The 21,321-nt window shown below is 41.9% G+C and overlaps 1 protein-coding gene across 6 annotated transcripts in view; it reads right to left on the bottom strand.

Annotated features, from left to right (window-relative positions):
- rundc3b (RUN domain containing 3B) overlaps positions 1-21,321 on the bottom strand; it is a 96,142-nt gene that overhangs the window by 3,095 nt on the left and 71,726 nt on the right. Inside the window, exons 8-10 of one of the 6 annotated variants that reach the window (XM_033012946.1) lie at positions 16,792-16,949; positions 4,000-4,146; positions 1,119-1,237 (exon numbers count right to left, since the gene is read on the bottom strand). In XM_033012946.1, coding sequence (XP_032868837.1) covers positions 1,119-1,237; positions 4,000-4,146; positions 16,792-16,949 — 424 coding nt within the window. The remainder of the gene's footprint in view (positions 1-1,118; positions 1,238-3,999; positions 4,147-16,791; positions 16,950-21,321) is intronic. The other 5 variants (XM_033012956.1, XM_033012963.1, XM_033012970.1 and 2 more) reach the window with 5 other exon arrangements.

The following is a 21,321-nucleotide window of genomic DNA, read 5'->3' as shown; positions in this document are numbered from 1 at the left end:
TCTTTTGTCCTTATTTAAACTAAGGCCGTAATGAGATCAGGAGCAGATTTTGCCAGAACACAAACTGAGATTCTATGAGCAGGTTAGTATGCAAGTGCCGCTTGATAGGTTTCATTAACCCTTCCGTCACCTTGCCCGAGTGTACTCTGAAGGGATGGCAATTGTTTGGTTTGGAGTTTTTCTGCCTCTTTTGGATGGGTTATGTCTGAACAATTTCCATATTGTTACATAGATACCAGCATTGTGGCTATACTGGAACAGCGTCTGCCAACTTCAGGAGCACAAGTCTTCAATACTATTGCTGGAATGTTTAATTTAGAGATACTGCGTGGAAACCGCCCCTTCAATCCCCAGTCTGCACCGATCCCCGCTCATTAACACTGCCCTACACACATTAGGGACAATTTTTGCATTTATACCAAGCCAATTAACCTACAAACCTGTATGTCTGGGATGTGGGAGAAAACCAAGATCTCGGAGAAAAACCCCACAGGTCACGGGGAGAACGTACAAACTCCATACAGACAAGCACCCGTAATCAGGATCGAACCCGGGTCTCTGGCGCTGTAGGCAGAGTTTTCTGTTTTGTTTTGCTCTGGCATGCTGGATTCCCATCGTTGAGAATGGAGACTCTTGTGGAGCCTCCTTCTTCCGGGAGTTGTTTAATTGTCCATCACCATTCATAACTAGATGTGGCGGAACTTCAAATATCGGAACTGATCCAAACAAAGTTTGTGGCGGAGGTGCTTAGGTCTTTCCAATATCTGTCAACCCAACATTGATGCTCTGGGTAATACCATCCATGTTGACACCAATTGCAAATAATGGGGAAGAAATATCAAGAGAATGTGATGGGATCGTCATACAATAGTCCCAATAAATCAACAAGGCTAACTACTTATGTTTCAGTTCATGTTTCACTTAATCCAATATTTGCTCCTCAGGAACAAAATTTTGAACAGATGACATCCTGTACAAACTGAATGCTAGCAGACTCATACCCATACAACTACTGCACAGAATGCTAGCAGACTCATACCCATACAACTACTGCACAGAATGCAGCACACAACATTGATCATGTGTCCGCACATCGCTTTTAAATGTAAAAATGTTACCATCACTTTTTGAGTTTTCATGTCTTCCCTCACCCTCTTTCTGTGGGTGCAATGGATCTAATGATGTTGAAGAAAGACTGATCTCTGCTGAGAGCTGCTCCAAGCTTTGAAAACTGTGCCTGCAAAAATAAAATCACTGCAACTGTTGGAAACTGAACGACCCTTTGTAAAAGTAGGTGCAAAGCATACATGATCCAGACATTGTTACAATTACTGCTGATTACAGCTCTTCAACACTAAAATACATTGCAAATGAATGCGCAGATTTCAAAAGCTCAATAGTCATGACCAGATGAATTGCATTTGGAAGCAATGACGCTGGTTTTTAAAATGTTAGTTTCCTCCTTCAAACACTGCTACCCTTTTTTACATGGTTATCTTTAGTTAATTGCATAATGCAATGAAGTTCATGTTACAAAATCATCAGACGATTTAGCAATTATTAACAAATTCCAAAAAGCAGTGATTAAAAATAATGATTGGATTGGATAGAAAATGGCCATTTGTGACTGAAACATTAAACAATGATTTGGTCACATAATAATAAATATACATTATTTGAACTCAAATATAATAAATTACTTCTGACTAATAAACACGTTGGAAATATAGATTCTCACGGCTATCTTCATAGCTTTCCTCCCTCAGCTTCCATACCAAACTAATCTTCAGTGGTATCAACGTTCATCCTAATTAACCATGTGGAGTTCATTTCCTGCCTGTTCTTCCTTCTCCCATATTAAATTCACTACCATATTCACGATCCTGCCTCCCTGATCTTGTCATTCATATGGCATCTCTTCAACTAACTGATGGATAGGACCCTCTCATAGAGTCGTAGAGTAATGCAGTGTGGAAACAGGCCCTTCGGCACAACTCGCCCACACTGGCCAACAATGTCCCAGCTACCCCAAATCTCACTTGCCTGCGCTTGGTCCATAAGCCTCCAAACCTGTCCTATTCATGTACCTGTCCAACTGTTTCTTAAACAATGAGATAGTCCCAGCCTCAACTACCTCCTCTGGCAGCTTGTTCCATACACCTCTGTGTGAAAAAGTTACTCCTCTGATTCCTATTAAATCTTTCCTCCTTCACCTTGAACCTATGTCCTCGATTCCCCTACTCTGGGCAAAAGACTCTGTGCATCTACCCGATCTATTCCTCTCATGATTTTGTATACTTCTATAAGATCTCATCCCCCTACGCTCCATGGAATAGAGACCCAGCCTACTCAACCTCTCCCCATAGCTCACACCCTCCAGTCCTGGCAACATCCTCATAAACCTTTTCTGAACCCTTTCAAACTTGACAATATCTTTCCTATATCATGGTGCCCAGAACTGAACACAATATTCGAAATGCCTGTCTCACCAATGTCTTATACAACTGCAACATGACCTCCCAATTTCTATACTCAATACTCTGACTGATGGTCAAAGTGCCAAAAGCCTTTTTGACCACCTTATCTACTTGCGACTCGGCCTTCATGGAACCGTGCACTTGTACCCCTAGATCCCTCTGCTCTACAACAATACTTAGAGGCCTACCATTTACTGTGTAGGTCCTGCCCTTGTTCGACGTCCCAAAATGCAACACCTCAGACTTCTCTGTATTAAATTCCATCAACCATTCCTCTGCCCACCTGACCAATCTGATCACTTAATGTACCATTCTCTGCACTCTTCCTTTCCCAAAACCTCCACCCATGGAAAATGCTCTTTTCCAATTCACTTACATCTGCACGTCAATACTTCATGTCTAACCGTAAGTGCCCAATTTGCATGATGCTTCTCTGCTACGGAGTTGATTAGCTATTTCCTCGCTCCATTTTTACTGTATTAAGCTCCACACTAAAATCATTACCCTCTCTCACTGCTCCCCAAACACAGCATTAAATTCAAACACAGCATAAAACTCTACACGTTTAAATCCAAAGGACACAGGCTTGCAAGGGTGTGACAAACAACCAATTTAGCCATTCCCCGCCAGAGCTGATCCGCAAAATTCTCCTCTCTGCCAAAGGTGATTATTCAAAAATCACCAATGCTCCAATGATCACCCAATTTCTCTCCCTAGCCCCGTCTTAGCTGATAATATTAATAATTCTCCTTGGATATTGTTTCTGCTCTCCTTCTGTCACTCCACTCATTAAGTGCTTGCCTGCACAATCGCTACAAACTCTCAAATAAAATGAAATGTTCTCTCCACGTCTCCTTAAATTTGTTCCATTCTCCCACATTTGTTTAATCCTTCTCAGGTCATAGAGAACATTGAACAGTACAACATAGGAAGAGGCCCTTTGACCCACCTTGTCTGCACCGACCATGATGCTAATCTAAAGTAATCCTATCTGCTTGCATATAGATTATTATTCCATTTCTTTCCCGTTCATGTGTCTGTCTAAATGCCTGTTAAGTGTTGCTGTCGTGTCTGCTTCTTCCACCTTTCTTGGCAGTGTATTCCATGTATCTGCCACTCACTCTAAAAAAAAAAAACTTGCCTCTCAAATCTCCTTTAAACTTGCTCCCTCTCACCTTGTGTCCGCCAGTATATGATAATGCTGAACGGGAAGAAAAATACTTTCTTACCCAATATCCAATCCTGAAATATCTAAATACAAAAATAATCCATCTGCTCACCTTTCCAACATTAATAACAAATAAAAACTCAAGTGGACCAGGATACGAGTTGTACAGTACAGAAAAAAGCCCTTTGGCCCACTATGTCCATTAACCCATCTATACTCATTCCACTCATCAGCCCCTACTCCGCAACCTATGCCCAGGCGATTCAAGTACTCACAAGGCAGATAGAAGGATAAATCACAACCTGGTATTATAGGACAACCATAACTTGTAAAATAATTGAAATGTGAACCTACTCATCCCACTGTCCACAATGCTTTCTGTACAGAAGTGTATCTAAAGCAACAGCGTCTGCATCCAATGCTCCTGGGGAAGGCCACTGATTCGTAAGGTGTGCTGTTAATTCTTGTCGTGATCTCAAATCATTATTTTTTAAAACTGCTCTGTAAGAAAAGGTGTGCAGTGTGATAGTAACAAAACAAATCCGCCAATCGTTATGCCCAGCGGTGAGTAGCACCCATTATTCAATTCTATTGTGTTATATTCAGTAATACCGCTTCTGTGCCTAAATGAGGAAAAAAAGATACAGACATGGTTTTACACAGACCGATAATTTCCATTAACATTGCTGCAACAATACATTGAAACAGTCAAATAACTGGGGTTATAATCAGACAGCATGGAAACAAACTATTCACCTCAGAGTCCACTTCCACACAACAATCCTAAATCAATCACATTATGTTCTTCCCACATTCCTGTAAACTCCCTCCAGATTGTAACACTTATCTGGGATAATTTACAATGTCCAATTAACTTAGCACCCTTGTTTTATTTCATCTTAGTTAAGCGAAGAGGTACATATAGATATGTGAAGAGGAATCTATAGATATGTGATGAGGAAAAGATTAGTGAAGACAAATGTAGGTCCCTTACAGTCAGAAACAGGTGAATTTATAATGGTGGGGAAAAGAAAATGGCTGGCCAGGTGAACAAATACTTTGGTTGTTGTACTTTGGTTCAAGACAACAACCTCACCCTCAATGTCAGCAAGACAAAGGAAATTGTAATTGACTTCAGGAAGCGAAGGGCTCCATATGCATTGAGGGCACCGAAGTAGAGATGGTTGAAAGCTTCAAGTTCTTAGGAATAAATATAACCCGCAATTTGTCCTGGACTAGCCACATCAAATAAATGGCCAATAAACTAAATAGTGTAGTCCTGGAGAGTGTTGTAGAAGTACATAGCACTGAAAGTAGCGACACAAGTAGGCAGGATGTTGATGGTGGTGTTTGGCACACGTGCAATCCTTGGTCAGGACATTGAGTATTGGAGTTGGTATGTCATGATATAACTGCACAATTCATTGATGCAACTGCACTGAGACTGAAGGGCTTGAATAATAGAAGGATGCTGGATAGACCAACATTTTTTCTTGGAGTATAGGAGGCTGAGGGATGACCTTATAGAGATATATAAAATCACAAGAGGCAAAGCCAAGCTGATTGATCAGTCTTTTTCTAAGGGTAGGGGAGTCTAAAACTAGAAGGCATAGGTTTAAGATGAGAGGGGAAATATTTAAAAGAGACAGAGAGCAAGTAGAATGGTGATGTTTAAAATACATTTAGACAGGTACATGGCTTGGGGCAATATGGCCAAATGTAGTCAATGGAACTAAGCTCAGGTAGGCAACATGGTCAGCATGGATAAGTTGGGCCAAATGACCTGTTTTCATGCTGTATAATGCTATGTCTCTGAGGATTGTATGATAATCATACTATCCTGAATAGCGGACTCGTCCTAAACAGTAAATCTCTGGAATTCTTAGCTCATTTTCTGTATTTAAAGTAATGTATTTTTTCTTTAAATTTCTGAAAGGTCAGGGTTTGTAGGCTGAGAGGCTAATTTGGCACTGTGCATGAGTTGAGATCTGAGGTAACTCAACCATGATCATAATGAATGGCAAATTGTCTTGATTTGAGGGGCCAGTTGGCCCTATTTTCTCATGTTCTTCGGAACTAGTAACACAAATGGATCCAAGTGAGAAAAAAGAATGTTGGTGCTAACCTCCTTGGAACAGAGGAGGTTGTGAGGAGATGTGAATAATTGTCTGCCTGCATAGGTCTATGTTGAGCTATACCTGCCGTTTCCACGAACTTGCTTTCAGCAACTTCAGGAAAGCTAATGTGGAAGGCTGTATTTGTACCGCTGCTCCATAAATCTGGCCCACAGACTCAATCTAACAGACAGGAAACACCACCGGAAGCCTCAATCAATTATGGAACTGCTATTTACCGTGCTTCCGTTATACAGCTCCCGAAAGGCCATGCGTGACAGAAGCTCCTGAAGGGCCGTGCCATACCCCGGCAGCAGGAATGGCTCACACCCCCCCCCCCCCCCACGGAACTGGAACCTGCATGGAGTGGGAGGCTCGTCTAGAGGTCATCTCGTGCTCGTCCCCGAAGACTGGGAAACAGAGAGGAGGGTGCAGGAAGTCGGCAATGGCAGTGGACACTGGACAAAGGGCCAGAAAAAAAACAAACAACTGGTGGTCTTATCTTCTGCACCCTCAAAATTGACTGCGGGAGCCCCCCCTGGGGCATGAAGGCTGAAGGTGGCCAGGCGAGGAGAGGGACAAAGGTCTACAAGACAATCCCGATCACGGCGACGGCTGCAATGGGCCTTTATGGCCAACTGCAGCTGGGACTTAGAAAATGGTGCCTAAATCTGACGACCCTTGCATATGGATTCAGTGAGCTGTTTCTATGCACATTGTACTCGTATATGGCAATAATCTTATTGATTTGTATGCAAAAAAAAGAATTTCACTGTAACTTGGTACTCGTGATAATAAAGATCCATTAAATCATTAAAGAAGAGTTTGGTCACAGATGGAATTGATCTTACAATTTACTGCAAGCTGCTTAATTGCAATCATTCAGGACAATATTGTGAATTGAGACAAAATTGCCTTAAAGCATAAAGCAGCTAAAATTAAGGATGGTCCATCATAAAACAATATTTCAACATTTTCTAATAAGATGGCAATATAACAAAGTATTAAAGAAAATACTCACACCTCTTATTACATTTCATAAGCAGGAGTGGGTCTCTCTGGCTTGTTCTGCTGTTTAATAAGATAGTTGTTGATTCTGATTGTAACATGCATTCCTGTCTTGTGATGGTGACCTTTCTCCTCCCTTGCTTACCAGATCTCCATCTACCTCTGCCTTAACAATATTGAAAGACCATTTCCATCTCCCTCTGAGAAAGCGATTTAAAGCTATACCTCCCTCTAAGGAAAGATTTAATTTCCTCTTTGCCTTAAAATGCAGTCCCTTGATCTAGATTTTCCTCACAAGATGAAGGATCCTCCTCATATCGACCCCATCAAGATCCCCAATTTCTTACGTGGCATTCAAAAAAAGATTCCCCTCCCCCAAACATTTTTCCAAACCCACCAGATACAAGCTTAGCTTCTTCAACCTTTCATTTAAAAAAAACTCCCCATTACAGGCATATCAACAGGCCGAATGCATGGGCGTGAACCACATGCAGACAAATTAAATAGGTTTAACGACATCATGGACGGCACAGATATTGTGAGTCCCGATCTGTTCTTGTGCTGTACTGTTCTATGTTCTACATCTCGCTAGTTAACCTTCTCTGACCTGTTTCCAATCCATTTGTATCCTTTCAAGAGAGAGTTAGATTTAGCTCTTAGGCCTAAGGGAATCAAGGGATATGGGGAAAAGCCAGAACGGGGTACTGATTTTGGATGATCAGCCACAATCATATTGAATGGTGGTGCTGGCTCGAAAAGCCAAATGGCCTACTCCTGCACTTATTTTCTATGTTTCTATGTTTCCTTAGACAAATAGACTACTTACTGTATCTATTACTCCAGATATGGTCACAACAATGCCCCATAAAAAATTCTCCCCACTTTTGTATTCAATTCTTTTACCAATAAATGATTAGCCTCCCTGCCTGCTTGTTCTGCCTGCATACTATCTTATTTGCAAGTCATACAGTAGAGCAAACTGATCACTACATTTCAGTGATCTGCCATCTTCTACCACTTTAGTTTAGTTTTAGAGTTACAACGTAAAACAGGCCCTTCAGCCCATCGAGTCTGTGCTAACCAACGATCCCCATACACTAGCACTATCGTACACACTAGGGATAATTTACAATTTTTACCGAAGCCAATTAACCTACAAACCCGTACGTCTTTGGTGTGTTGGGGGAAACCGGAGCATCCAGGGAAAACCCACATGTTCACGGGTAATGTACTAACTCCGTACAGACAGCACCCGTAGTCAGAATTGAACCCGGGACTTAAGTGCTGCAAAGCAGCATCTCCACTGCCGTGCCACCATGTGACCTGGATAATGCACTTGTTTTTCCTGCCAAAAAGCACATTTCCCCACATTAAAACTCCTTATGTCAGATATTTATCTGCTCACAAACTACTAACATCCCTTTGTAACTTCCGTATGCCCTCATCACAAGCTACAACCTATTAAGAATTATTGGCAGGCCATTTAGGACTGAGATGAGGAAAAACATTTTCAACCAGAGAGTTGTGAATCTGTGGAATTCTCTGCCACAGAAGGCAGTGGAGGCCAATTCACTGGATGTTTTCAAGAGAGAGTTAGATTTAGCTCTTAGGGCTAACAGAATCAAGGGATATGGGGAAAAAGCAGGGACGGGGTACTGATTTTGGATGATCAGCCATGATCATATTGAATGTCGGTGCTGCCTCGAAGGGCCAAATGGGCTACTCCTGCACCTATTTTCTATGTTTCTATGTTACCTCTCGACCAATCTTTGTGTTATCAACAAACTTAGCAACCCTGGCTTTGGTGCCCTCATCAAGGTCAATGAATTGTAAAAAGTTGAGATCCCTGCACTGATCCTGGCAGCACTCCATTTATTGCATCATGCCCATCAGATAGAGTTCCATTGATGCCAACACTTAGTGTCCTGTCAACCAGTCAATCTTCACTCGATGCAAATGACATTACCTCCTACACATCTTTAAGGGCCTGTCCCACTTGGACGACCTAATCCACGAGTTTAGAAGACCGTAGACGAGTTCAAAAAAATGTCAAGGTCGTGTTGACTCGCCGAAGTAAAAGACCTCCTACGACTATGTCTACGACCTCCTACGACTATATCTACGACCTCCTACGACTATGTCTACAATGCTCCTCGACATCAGTCTTCCACACCTAAGACCAACTATGACTAGCCACGAGTGGAAAATGATCACATGATAAAATGATGTCATGTTTGCATTTTTTTTCTCGGGCCAGTTACCAACCTACGACTATCTATGACTACCATCACGACCTACTACGACGTACCTACGACCTACCTACGAGTAAAAAGGGTCAATTTTTTCCATGTCGACTTTTTTTTACTCGTGGATATTTTTTATCAAGTTGGAAAAAAACGCCGAGACCTACTTGAGGCCACGTGTTCGCGGAGACCACTCACGAGCACGAGGAAGAGTTACGAAGACCTCCTACAACCTCGTGGCGACCATGCTGCGAGTATGAGTCAAGGGCAAACTCGGCAGAGGTCGCCAATTAGGTTGTGAAAGTGGGACAGGGGCTTTAGAAATGAAAATAGTACATCTTAAAAATGAAATGAAATACTCTTCTGTCAGCAGTTTTATTCATTAAACATTGTCCATATTTGTTATTAAAACTAGCGGACATAGATTTAAGTTGGGAGGAGAAAGACTTAAGGGGATCTACGGGTTAAGGTTGGTGGACAAGCTAAGATGAGGTGGGAGAGGCAGCTACAATTACAAAGTACAAAATACATATGGATAAATATATGGATAGGAAAGGTTCAGAGCAGCATCGGCCAAATGTAAGTAAATCAGATGAGCATAAATAGTGCATTTTGGTTTGTATGAACAAGTTGGGCCAAGACATCCGTTTCCATGCTAAACATCTCTATTAATATGAATTATGAAGATCAGAAGTCAAAAATCTTTGCAGTTTTCTTTTCAGTTAATACAATTGAGTAATCATGACATCACATTCATATCCTTCCTTATATAAGGAGATTAATACTGTACTCAATGCTCCACATATAATAATAATAATAATAATATCGCTTATTGTCATTGCACGTCAGTGCAACGAGATTTAGTATGCAGCTCCAACCAATGAAAAATAAAAGTAAAATAAAAAAATAAGCTGTGTGACGTGACCATCCGTGGGAGACAGTCCAGGTGTGATGGGGGGCACTCAGCAGGGCCGGTTCAGAGCTGCTATAGATCTTGGAATAAAGCTGTTTCTGAGTCTGGAGGTACGGGCGTAGAAGGCCTTGTAACGTCTGCCGGAGGGAAGTAGTTCAAACAGTCCGTTACAAGGGTGTGAGGAGTCTTTATGGATGCTGACGGCCTTCCTGAGGCACCGTGTGTGGTAGATGCCCTCCAAGGCTGGTAGCTCTGTCCCAATGATCCTCTGCGCTCTGTGGACGACGCGCTGAAGAGCTCTCCTCTCCGCCTCCGTGCAGCTGAGATACCATACAGAGATGCCATACGTTAATATGCTCTCTGTGGTGCAGCGGTAGAACGTTGTCAGCAGCTGTTGGGGCAGACCAGTCTTTTTTAATGTCCTCAGGAAGAACAGTCGTTGCTGTGCCTTCTTGACCAGCGCAGCGGTGTTGGTGGACCATGTGAGGTCCTCTGAAATGTGAGTGCCCAGAAACTTAAAGCTGGACACTCTCTCCACACTTTCCCCGTAAATGGAGATTGGGGCGTATTCTCCATTATGGGACCTCCTGAAGTCAATAATCAGCTCCTTGGTCTTGGAGGTATTTAGTGACAAGTTGTTACGTGTGCACCAGTCCGCCAGGTTATGTACCTCCGCCCTGTATTTTGTTTCATCACCGTTGGTGATCAGCCCAATCACTGTTGTGTCGTCTGCAAACTTCACGATGGTGTTGGTGTCGAATGCAGGAACACAGTCGTGAGTGAAGAGGGAGTAGAGCATGGGGCTTAGTACACAACCCTGTGGTGTGCCAGTGCTCAGGGTGATAGTGGAGGACAGGTGCGGGCCCAGTCTCACTGCCTGCGGTCACTCCGTCAGAAAGTTCAGGATCCAATCGCATATCGGTGAGCTGAGGCCTAGCTGGTGGAGTTTGGTGGTGAGCTTTGTGGGGACGACCGTATTGAATGCAGAGCTATAGTCAACGAAGGGCATCCTCACGTACATGCCCTGTCTGTCCAGGTGAGTCAGGACAGTGTGAAGAGCCAGAGAGATGGCATCCTCTGTTGATCTATTTGCCCTGTATGCAAATTGATGAGAGTCCAGTGAGGCAGGGATGCTGGATTTGATATGGGAGAGGACCAGCCTTTCGAAGCACTTCATTGGGATTGGAGTTAGGGCAACTGGGCGGTAGTCGTTCAGGTTGGTGACTTTGGACTTTTTCGGCACCAGCACTATGGTGACTGTTTTCAGGCACTTGGGGACCGTTGCCAGAGATAGAGATAGATTAAAGATTCTCGTGAATACCTCCGCCAGCTGTGCAGCACAGTCCTTTAGTACCCTTCCCTGGACTCCATCCGGGCCTGCAGCCTTGCGTGGATTGATCCTACGCAGAGCGCACTGTACCTCCTGAGTGCTCAGTGTTAAGGCCTGTCCCTCCGCCATGGCCGGGGTTATTCCACTCCTGGTGGTGTTGCCAGTTTCGAAGCGGGCAAAGAAGGTGTTCAATTCGTTGGCCAGTGTGATATCACCGTGGGGGCAGGCGGGGCTGCTCTTGTAGTCAGTGATGTCCCTGACACCCTGCCACATGCTTCTGGTGTCCGCGGTATTGAAGTGGTCTTCTACCCTTTGCCTGTGGATGTCTTTGCCCTTTTTTATACCTTTGTTCAGGTTCGACCTGGCCGCACTGTAGGCAGAAGTGTCCCTGGATTTAAAGGCATTGTTGCGTGCCCTTAGTAGATCCTGAACCTCCTTGTTCATCCCGGGTTTCCGGTTTGGGAAGATCTTTATTTGCTTGTCCACTGTGACAGTCTCCACACAGCAGTTGATGTAGGAGAGCACAGTGGATGTGTACTCCTCCAAGTCTACCTCTGTACCACTGGTAGCCTGTTGTGCAAACAGGTCCCAGTCGGTGCGATCAAAGTAGTCCTGGAGTTGTAGAGTGGCGTCCTCGGGCCATATTTTGACCGTCCTTATTGCAGGTTTGGTCTTGCGGATGAGGGGTTTGTATGCAGGCAGTAGAAACAGTGAGAGGTGATCGGATTGCCCCAGGGATGGGCAGGGAGAGCTCTGTGAAGTATTGAATGCAGTATTAATACTGAACTCAATACTCCATATTGTATATTTGGCACCATTCATTCTCTCTCCATTTCCTGCATTGACAGAGTACAATCACATTGATCAGGACATTAACTAGGTTGAAAACCTCGTGTAAAACTGAGGAAACACATCACTTTCATCCTCAGGGACAAAATGCACAGCTTTGTAGTATTAAAAAGGTCTACATAAGAATATTAAGAGAGGAGAATATTTACTGATATGATTTCAGGGATAATAAACTTTAATTATGAGGTTTGATCACAGAAGTTAGAACAGCAGAGTTGCAAGGAGATCTTATCAGAGATGTATAAAATCCTGAAAGCTGTGAAAAGAGTGAAAGCATTTTCAATTACAGATTATGAACCTGGCGACATAGAGTAAATAGCAAAATAGCCCAAGGTGGCACAAGTATAATAGTTTTAATGCAGAAAGTGACGAGAGTGGAGTGAACTATCAGTGGTGGTAGTGCAGGCAGATTTTATTTTAAAGAGTAAAACGTAAACTGGCTAAGTATCTGAAGAGAAATAATTTGCAAGATTATGGGGAATGGGCAGCAAAATGCGATTAGTTAGATTGATTGTACATTAAGTCAACTCGATGGGCCAAATGATCTCTTTCCATGCTATAATCATTTTGTGAATCTGTCCTTAAAAAGCTAAACCACATCCAGTGCCCTCCATAATGTTTGGGACAAAGACCCATCATTTATTTATTTGCCTCTGTACTCCCCAATTTGAGATTTGTGATAGAAAAAAAATCACATGTGGGTAAAGCACACATGGTCAGATTTGATTAAAGGCCATTTTTATACATTTGTCCCATCCTCCCTTTGCATTTAAGAATACTGGAGACACGAAATTCAGAAAACCTAGAGTCTGACACTGGAGCATGGTCACTATCCAGGATTAAAGGATTCAAAAACAAGGGGACATAGCCTTAATGTTAGAGGAGAGAGATTTAAGAGGGATGTCAAGGACAACTTTTTCATTCAGTCCATATCTGGAATAAGCTGCCAGAGGAAGGTACAGAAGTGGATACAGTCAATAGATATATGGACAGATTAGTGGACAGGAAGGTTTTACAAGGCTCAGGGCCAAATGCAGGCAAATGGGACAAGCCCAATATGTCAACTTGATAGACATGGACACAGTGGACACAAGGCCCGCTTCCATGCCATGCAGCTCTATGACTCTATGACTCTATGACACATTTGATGTTTGAATCCCAATTTGAACCATTGAAAGTACCATTGAACCAATTTCCTTAAACGATAATCAGAATATCCAATTGCATGCATTTTGACAACTCACATCATTTAGCCATTCCTCCCTCACCCATGCAACATTAATAAGTACGAGCTCATTCACACCAATACTTAAACAAGTTGATGTCTGTGACTAATTAAATGTAGAACTGAAAACCTCAGCTTCTCCTGGGATGCTGACACTTGCTTTTGAGAAAACTGCAATATTCAAAATTACAAAATTAACCTTTTGCACAGGGGAGAACCTTGTCGTGGTCAGGGAGCTTGTGTGGCTCAGTGACCCCTAGAGCTATGCCAGTGGGAGATTCGTCTCCTGTTAGGGTCTCCCATGCTGGACAGGTCGAAGGGTAGAGGCGAGACGAAGAGCGATCCACTGGTCCTCCAGGTTGGAGGTTGGGCACAGGGCTAACAACCCTGTCTCGTAAAAGAAATATGTTACAGAAACAGCAACTGAAGGCATCAACAGGAGTTAAGGACCTTTGTTGCTGCCCTTCATGCCAGTAAGTAAGTAAAGGGGAGAGACGACAGGGATTTCATAAATGGATGCTTCAAACCAGAATTTTAATTAAGGAAATGATAAGTGCGGGTATCTGTATCCACTTCATACAAGATGAGTATAATATGAAGAGTATTTCTGGCTATAATAACACTCAGGGAATTTATTGTGTATGTCTTTTTTATATCCGTTGTCATGGCTTCTTCCCATCAGTACAGATCAAAATTATACATTTCAAAAAGAAAAGTAGCTGGCAGACCTCTCCAACATGTGCACTCATACATCAGACTTAATTGAACACACTTTTAAAAACCCTAAGTACGAAAAGGGGTTGCAGAAAATAGAAATAATTGCTTTGTACTCAATGTCATGCTTCAATCTTCAGTGAGTCAGGTACAGCAATTTCTACCATCATATCACAGAATCTTTTTGCTCAGTTATCACTGTGAATATATTGAAAGTGCAACATCCAGCCTCATTGGTTCCATACAGAAAAAAACAATTCCAAAGACACTGAAAGTTAGCTGTCACACTGCTGGAGAAGTGGACGTAACCAGTAACAATGCACACTGCATTCTGATCGTTCTTTCCTGTATTGGCGCCATTATGATGCTCAATTTCACAAGAAACAGTGATGGCAAATCAATGGATGTAGCAACAGGACATTTCCACAGTATGTCAGTAAATTAATATTCTAACACTGCAAAAACTTGCATCTGCCTGCCAACCTCCCAAGACAGGCCATGATATGCCAGAGGAAAGAACATAGACCAGTTTAACACAGGAACAGGCGCTTCTTCCCATGATGTCCATGCCGAACATGACGCCAAGTTAAACTAACCTCATCTGCTTGCCCACAATTCATATCCTTCCCTTTCCGTGTGCCAATCCAACAACCTCATGAATGCCATTATCATATCTGCTGCCACCACCACCCCTGGAGCATGTTACAGGCACCAACCACTCTCGGTGTAAAACATTTGACCCACACATCTCCTTTAATCCATTTTGCCTTAAAGCTATACCCTCTAGTCTTTGACATTTCCACCTTGGAAAAGGTTCTGACTGCCTAACTTGTCTATGCCTCTTCTAATTTTATATACTTCTATCAGGACTCCCCTCAACTTTAAATACTCAAGAGAAAATAATCCAAGTTTGCTCAAACTGGTTGTACCCTCTAATTCATGATTTCAACCCAAACCGATTGCACATCACCATCCATTATCTTGAGTCAGCAATGCTCCTGTACTTTCTTAAAATAAGAATGTCACCCCACCTTTTGGAAGTACAATATTTATCTTGACATATTGCTAACCTCTTGGAAATCCCTCTGCTCCACAACACTCCCTACCATTCACTGTGTAGGTCCTGCCCGTGTAAGACTTCCCAAAATGCAACACCTCACAAATATTAAATTCCATCAAACATTCCTTAGCCCACCTGATCAAAATCCTGCTGCAAACTTTGATAATCAAGATCTGGCAATTTATTCCCAAGTCATTGTGATGTGCAACTTTGTTCTTATATGAAGAAGATTACATGATCTGACCAAGGAAAACCATTCAGCAGAATAAATCAACCTGTCCAAAAACAATTTTTGCTTTGTGACCCATTATCTTATACATTATTTAATTATATTTTAAATTATTCTAAGTTTCTCCCCCCGCTAATCGATTTGTAAATCTATTCTTTGCCTCAAGATCAATTACAAATTGCCTTTTAACTATATTGTTTAGAGATATTCATTTGTCCGTCTTCTAAATTATTTAGAGAATCCTGAGATTACATTTTTCATTTCCTTAACTGTTGCGTTTAAACTCCACGTTCACTTCCAAAGTGCCTCAGCTTCAGATATCTCCAACCCTCATAAATCTACCTGCACAGATGATACAAAATAAAAAAATCTGATATTGCTGGAAAACTGGGAGGAAGAAAACTAAATCCAATTCATCTCCAAACTCCAGGTTATTGACTTCAGGAAGCGTGATGGGCCACATGCTCCAATCAGCATCAAAGGTGCTGAAGTAAAAATGGTTGAGAGCTTCAAGTTCCTTGGTGTTAACATTATCATCGATTTGTCATGGATCAATTGATGCCATGAAGGCACATTAATGCTTCTACTTCCTGAGGAGACCGGAGTATATCCGACATGTCTGCATTGACTTGCTAACATCTACAGATGTACCATAGAAAGCATACTGTTGGGTTGCATCATAGCTTGGTTTAGGAACAGCTCTGCCCAAGACCACAACAAATATTGCAGAGTTGTAGATATAACCCAGTCCATCACACGGACCAGACTTCCCAGCATTAACTCCATCTACACTTCACACTGCCTCAGAAAAGCAGTCCCACTCTGGTCATTCTTTCTTCTCCCTGATCCCATCCGTCAGAAGGTACAGAAACTTGAAAGCATTCACCACCAGACTCAGGAACAGCTTTCTGTCTATAATCAGGCTTCCAAACAGTCCTTCAATAAGCGAGGGTACTATTCGATTCATCTCTACCGCATTCTGGACATTGGACTTTGTCGATGGTACTATGTGCTACAATGCTGAGAATTATATTCTGCAATCCGTCTCTTCCCCTTTGTTCTCTCTATTGTACTGGAGTTTGACTTGATTGTATAGTATATCTGATCTGTTTGGATTGCATGCAAAACCAGGTTTTCACTACCTCAGTACACATGACAATAAAAAACCTAAACCAAATAATGCTGGCTTTATGCAATTGATCAGGTGGCATCTATGCAGTTAATATTTCAGTTCCAATGAAAGATCAACCTTAATCATTAACCATTTTTCTCTCCACTGCCGAATCTGCTGATTATTGTTCGAAGCTTAACAAAATCCCCAATTCTAGCAGTAAGCCATCTTTTTTATGCACTGTCTGTCTTCACTAAATGCTGCATTAATAAAATGCAGCAATGGTTATAATGCTTCAATGTGTTCAGCTTAATAAATAGACTTCCCTGGTGCACAATTAGGATACTCACAGCTGATCCTGCAGTTCAAGGATGATAAACTCCAGTTGCTCTTTCTCCAGTTTGTGGTTCAGGTCCATCTCCTCCATTCTCTGTCGGACAATTTTGTTTTGAGCTACTGACTCCGCAAGCTGCGCTTCTCGCAAACGTACCAACTCTTCCAAATAGCCCTGGAAAGTAATCAAAGATAAATCATAATGCTTGTTTTTTAAGTATTGCAAATACCGATCCCGCTCACACCTTCAGATCAAGCTGCCCAATTGTTTATTTTCAATCTGCCAGTACAGAAAATATGAATTTAGACAACACACATCCTCAAAACTGCTAAATTTTGAGTGTGATTGGTTTAGTATGATACTGATACATAGCAAACGTCACCAAAAAACTGGTACAGCTCTTCCAACTTCTTAAGGTGCTACAAATACATCCACTCTCAATAATATAAACCAACTTGTAAGTGAGCCAAGCAGTATATACAAATTTGGACGAGTCAGAGTATAGAATTGAGATCGACCGATTGACCAAATGGTACCAACACAACAACGTAGCTCTCAATATCAGTAAAACCAATGAACTGATTGTGGACTTTGGAAGAGGAAGGATGAGGACCCACAATCCTGTTTATATCAACAGTGCGATGGTGGAGAGAGTCAAAAACTTTAAATTCCTGGGAATGCATATTTCCAAAGATCTTTCCTGGACGCAATAATAAATAAAGTACTTCCTGAGAAGATTATGGAGATTCGGTATATCAGAGAGGATTCTCTTGAACTTTGACAGGTGTACAGTAGAGAGCATTTTGACTGGTTGCACCATGGCCTGATTCGGCAACTTGAATGCCCAGGCGAGGAAAGGACTGCAAAAAGTTGTGAACACTGCCCAGTCCATCACTGGCTCTGACCTCCTCACCATCAAAGGGATTTATCAGAGTCGCTGCCTCAAAAAGGCAGCCAGCATCATCAGTGGCCCACACCATCCTTGTCACACACTCATGTCATCCCTGCCATCGGGAAGAAGGTACAGGGGCCTGAAAACTGTAACATCCAGGTTCAGGAACAGCTTCTTCTCCTCAGCCATCAGCCAACCTCAAATAAGCTCTGAACTACAATAGATATTATTATTATTATTATTATTGTACTACTATTGTTTGTTTTTTTGAGTGTGTGTGTACTTGTGAGTAGGTGTATATATACATACTGAACTTTTTTTCCTCTCACGTTTATCGTATATTGTTTACAGTGTACTATGTTAACATATTCTGTTGTGCGGCATCAAGTAAGATTTTCATTGTTCTATCTGGGACATATGACAATAAAACACTCTTGACTCTTGACATATATAAATTTGGAAGCTCATTTCATCATGGGCTGAAGGGCCAGTTTCTCTGCTGTACTGTTCAATGTTGACGTTTTCATAAAATCAATTTCCTCACCCTTACTCTAATAAATATTTGTACAGAGTTAAAGATATGAAGAATATGATGGAATCATTAGTTTTCAACATAGATCAAATGATTTATAAAAGAAGCTTAACAAAAGCACAACCAGTATATATTTTGTGACATATATACTGATAAAGAAGGGTACCACACTTTTACTGGCATATGTTCATTTCAAAGCAGTAAAATATTTCCAAGTAATAACTAATAACTTTAAATTAACCTACAATTGTAATAACTTCCCTCAATAATATTTGACTTAAATATCATTTATGCAAGCAAGAATATTAAAAAAATTGCTGAAGAAGGGCCCTGACTAGAAACGTTGCCTATCCATTTCCTCTGGAGATGCTGCCTGATCCACTGAATAACTCCAACATTTAGTGTCTATCTTTTGTAAGAAATTGCTGGGGGGGTTTATAATCTCCACATGAAAAGAAGTTTTAATGGGCATTGTGCCTCTTTTTCCACACAGAGAGTTGTGAGTGTGTGGAATTATCTGCCTCAGAGGATGGTGGAGGCCGGTTCTCTGGATGCTTTCAGGAGAGTTAGATAGAGCTCTTAAGGATAGCGGAGTTAAGGGATATGGAGAGAAGGCAGGAACGGGGTACTGATTGTGGATGATCAGCCATGATCACATTGAATGACGGTGCTGGCTCGAAGGGCTGAATGGCCTGCTCCTGATCCTATTGTCTATTGTCACAGAAATGCTATATGGAAAAGTCCAAGAACAACAGACTGGTGAGGCTTACATAAATGGTGTACAATTTATTAGAGGGGATCCTGGGAGGAAGAGACTACGTGCATTTTGAAAGGCTAGATCTGATTAGGGATAGTCAGTATGGCTTTGTGCTTGGGAAATAGTGTCTCACAAGTTTGATTGGAGTTTTTGAAGAGGTGAGCAAGAAGATTGTTAAAGGCCATGCAGTAGAGGAAGACTACAGAGCCTTTGGCAACATAGCACATCATAGCTGGTCTGGAAGGTTAGATTGCATGGGATCCAGGGCAAGTTAGTCAATTGGACACAAAATTGGCTTGGAAGTTGGAGACAGGTTATTTTTCGTGCTGAAGGCCTCCAATAAATGGTGTGCTACAGGCAGTGCTTCTTTTGTGACGGTACACACTGGTACAGCATACTGGCCCTGCTCTAAAGTCAATCGTCATTATTTCATTTTACAGCAATGTGACATAAAGGGAGTGTACTGGCACACTTTTGTCTCCAAAAGGCACAGGCCGGCAGGATGTGCTGGGTCCACAGTTGTTAATTATTTGTATTAATATCTTGGATGTGAATGCAGGTGGAATGGTCAGTAGGTCTGGGGATGACTAGTGTAATAGACAGTGAAGAAGGATATGTACAATTAGAGTCATAGTATTATAGAGCATGGAAACAGGCCCTTCGGCCCCACTTGTCCATGCCAACCAAAATGCCTAATCTGCCCAAGACCACAACAAATATTGCAGAGTTGTGTGGGTTTTCTCCGAGATCTTCGGTTTCCTCCCACACTCCAAAGGCGTACAGATTTGTAGGTTAATTGGCTTGGTATAAATGTAAAATTGTCCCTAGTGTGTGTAGGGCAGTGTTAATGTGCGGGGATCGACAGCTCGGAAACAGGCCGACGGGCCTGTTTCCGAGCTGTATCTCTAAACTAAACTAAACTAAACTGAAGAATGCAAGAAATAGGACGATCACAGTCAAGAACGCCCCCTACAACGGAGGAGGAAGAGGAGTAAAAAAGGGACAACTCAAGTGGTTGTATCGAATGTCATCTTCTACCGTTTCATTTCAACGAACTGCTCAAATGACTTATTGGTAAATCTATGTAGAGGCTACAATCTGGCAAAAGTAGTGCTACAATTCAGTGATGAGCTCATCGCCCGCATTCACACTGACTGAACTCAGAGAAAAGTTTTGAAATTTCCCTTAATTTAAAAAATAAATTCAAATTTTTTTTTCTGAAGTAGAAACCCCATTGTGTCCGATGTAATAGAGCACTTAAATGACACAGAATCTTTCTCCACTTAAACATTAGATCAATTGAAGCCATTGCCTTCAATCCAAGTTATTCTGTGATCAACAAACCCAGATATGTGAAACTGAACAAGACTGGTCAAAATTCATTTATTTTACCCAGAGACAAGCTTTGCACATCACACCCGAGCTACAATTAACAACCTATTCCCACCACAGCACTATTGCCAGATTCCACCCACATTTTAGTTCATCTCCTGCTGACGTTTTCACCTGGAGATTCAAATTGTCTAATGATCCTGCCTGCCCTGAATCATTTGACCCTCCACAAACGCAAGCCATTGAACACTGTTTCTCACACTGTAACTTACACTGAACCCTTATTCTCTCACCAATACTTGTGCTTGTAGATCTATATTGATTCTCAGTTATGCAAACCTCATCTTTTTTTCTCCAAATTTCAAAGTGGTCCTGCCCCTACCCATCTCACCTCTCGTTCTTCCTCCAAATCTGGCCTATTGGCCATCCCCAAATTCTACCATCTTGTCTTCAATTGTCTAGACCCCAAGCCTCTCGCTCTATTTTCTAACAAAATAATCTTGAGAGCCTATCTTTTTGAAGATTTGGCCTAGATTCCCAACTATCCCGTGTTTATAACAACCCTCTGAACCATCTTCGACTATTAAAAAAGGTACTTGAAAAGTACAGCATGTGTTTTGTTTTATAATGGGGACTGGTTGTGCCTCTGTTCTTCAGGAATGAAGATGTGGTAAGGTTAGAGGTTCACAGCATTGGTGGTAGAAAGTGTTATGAAATAAAGTAGGGGATAGGTCAAAAGAGTTTAGGTTTAGATGAGAATAATCTGGAATGGGATAGGACAAAAAAAGAGTGTACACTGTATGATAAATGCTCCAAGGGTGTGAATGTCCTGAAATGTAGGGTCCATTGTGGCAGTCCTCTTTGTGAATCTTTAGAAGGAGGTAGATGCTGGGTTGAGGAATTACATCGTAGAGACCACAGGAAATCCTGAGAAGGGGAAAGCAAAGAAAGCCCGGGAAGTGATGGCAATATGTTTATGATGGAGTCATGTGGCTTGCTGAGAATGAGATAGCTTCAAAGTCTTATTGTTTAG

Source organism: Amblyraja radiata, chromosome 2 (genome assembly GCF_010909765.2).
Source record: "Amblyraja radiata isolate CabotCenter1 chromosome 2, sAmbRad1.1.pri, whole genome shotgun sequence".
NCBI classification, from domain to species: Eukaryota; Metazoa; Chordata; class Chondrichthyes; order Rajiformes; family Rajidae; genus Amblyraja; species Amblyraja radiata.
The sequence above is the reverse complement of the archived record's forward strand: the minus strand, read 5'-3'. Positions and strand labels throughout refer to the sequence as shown.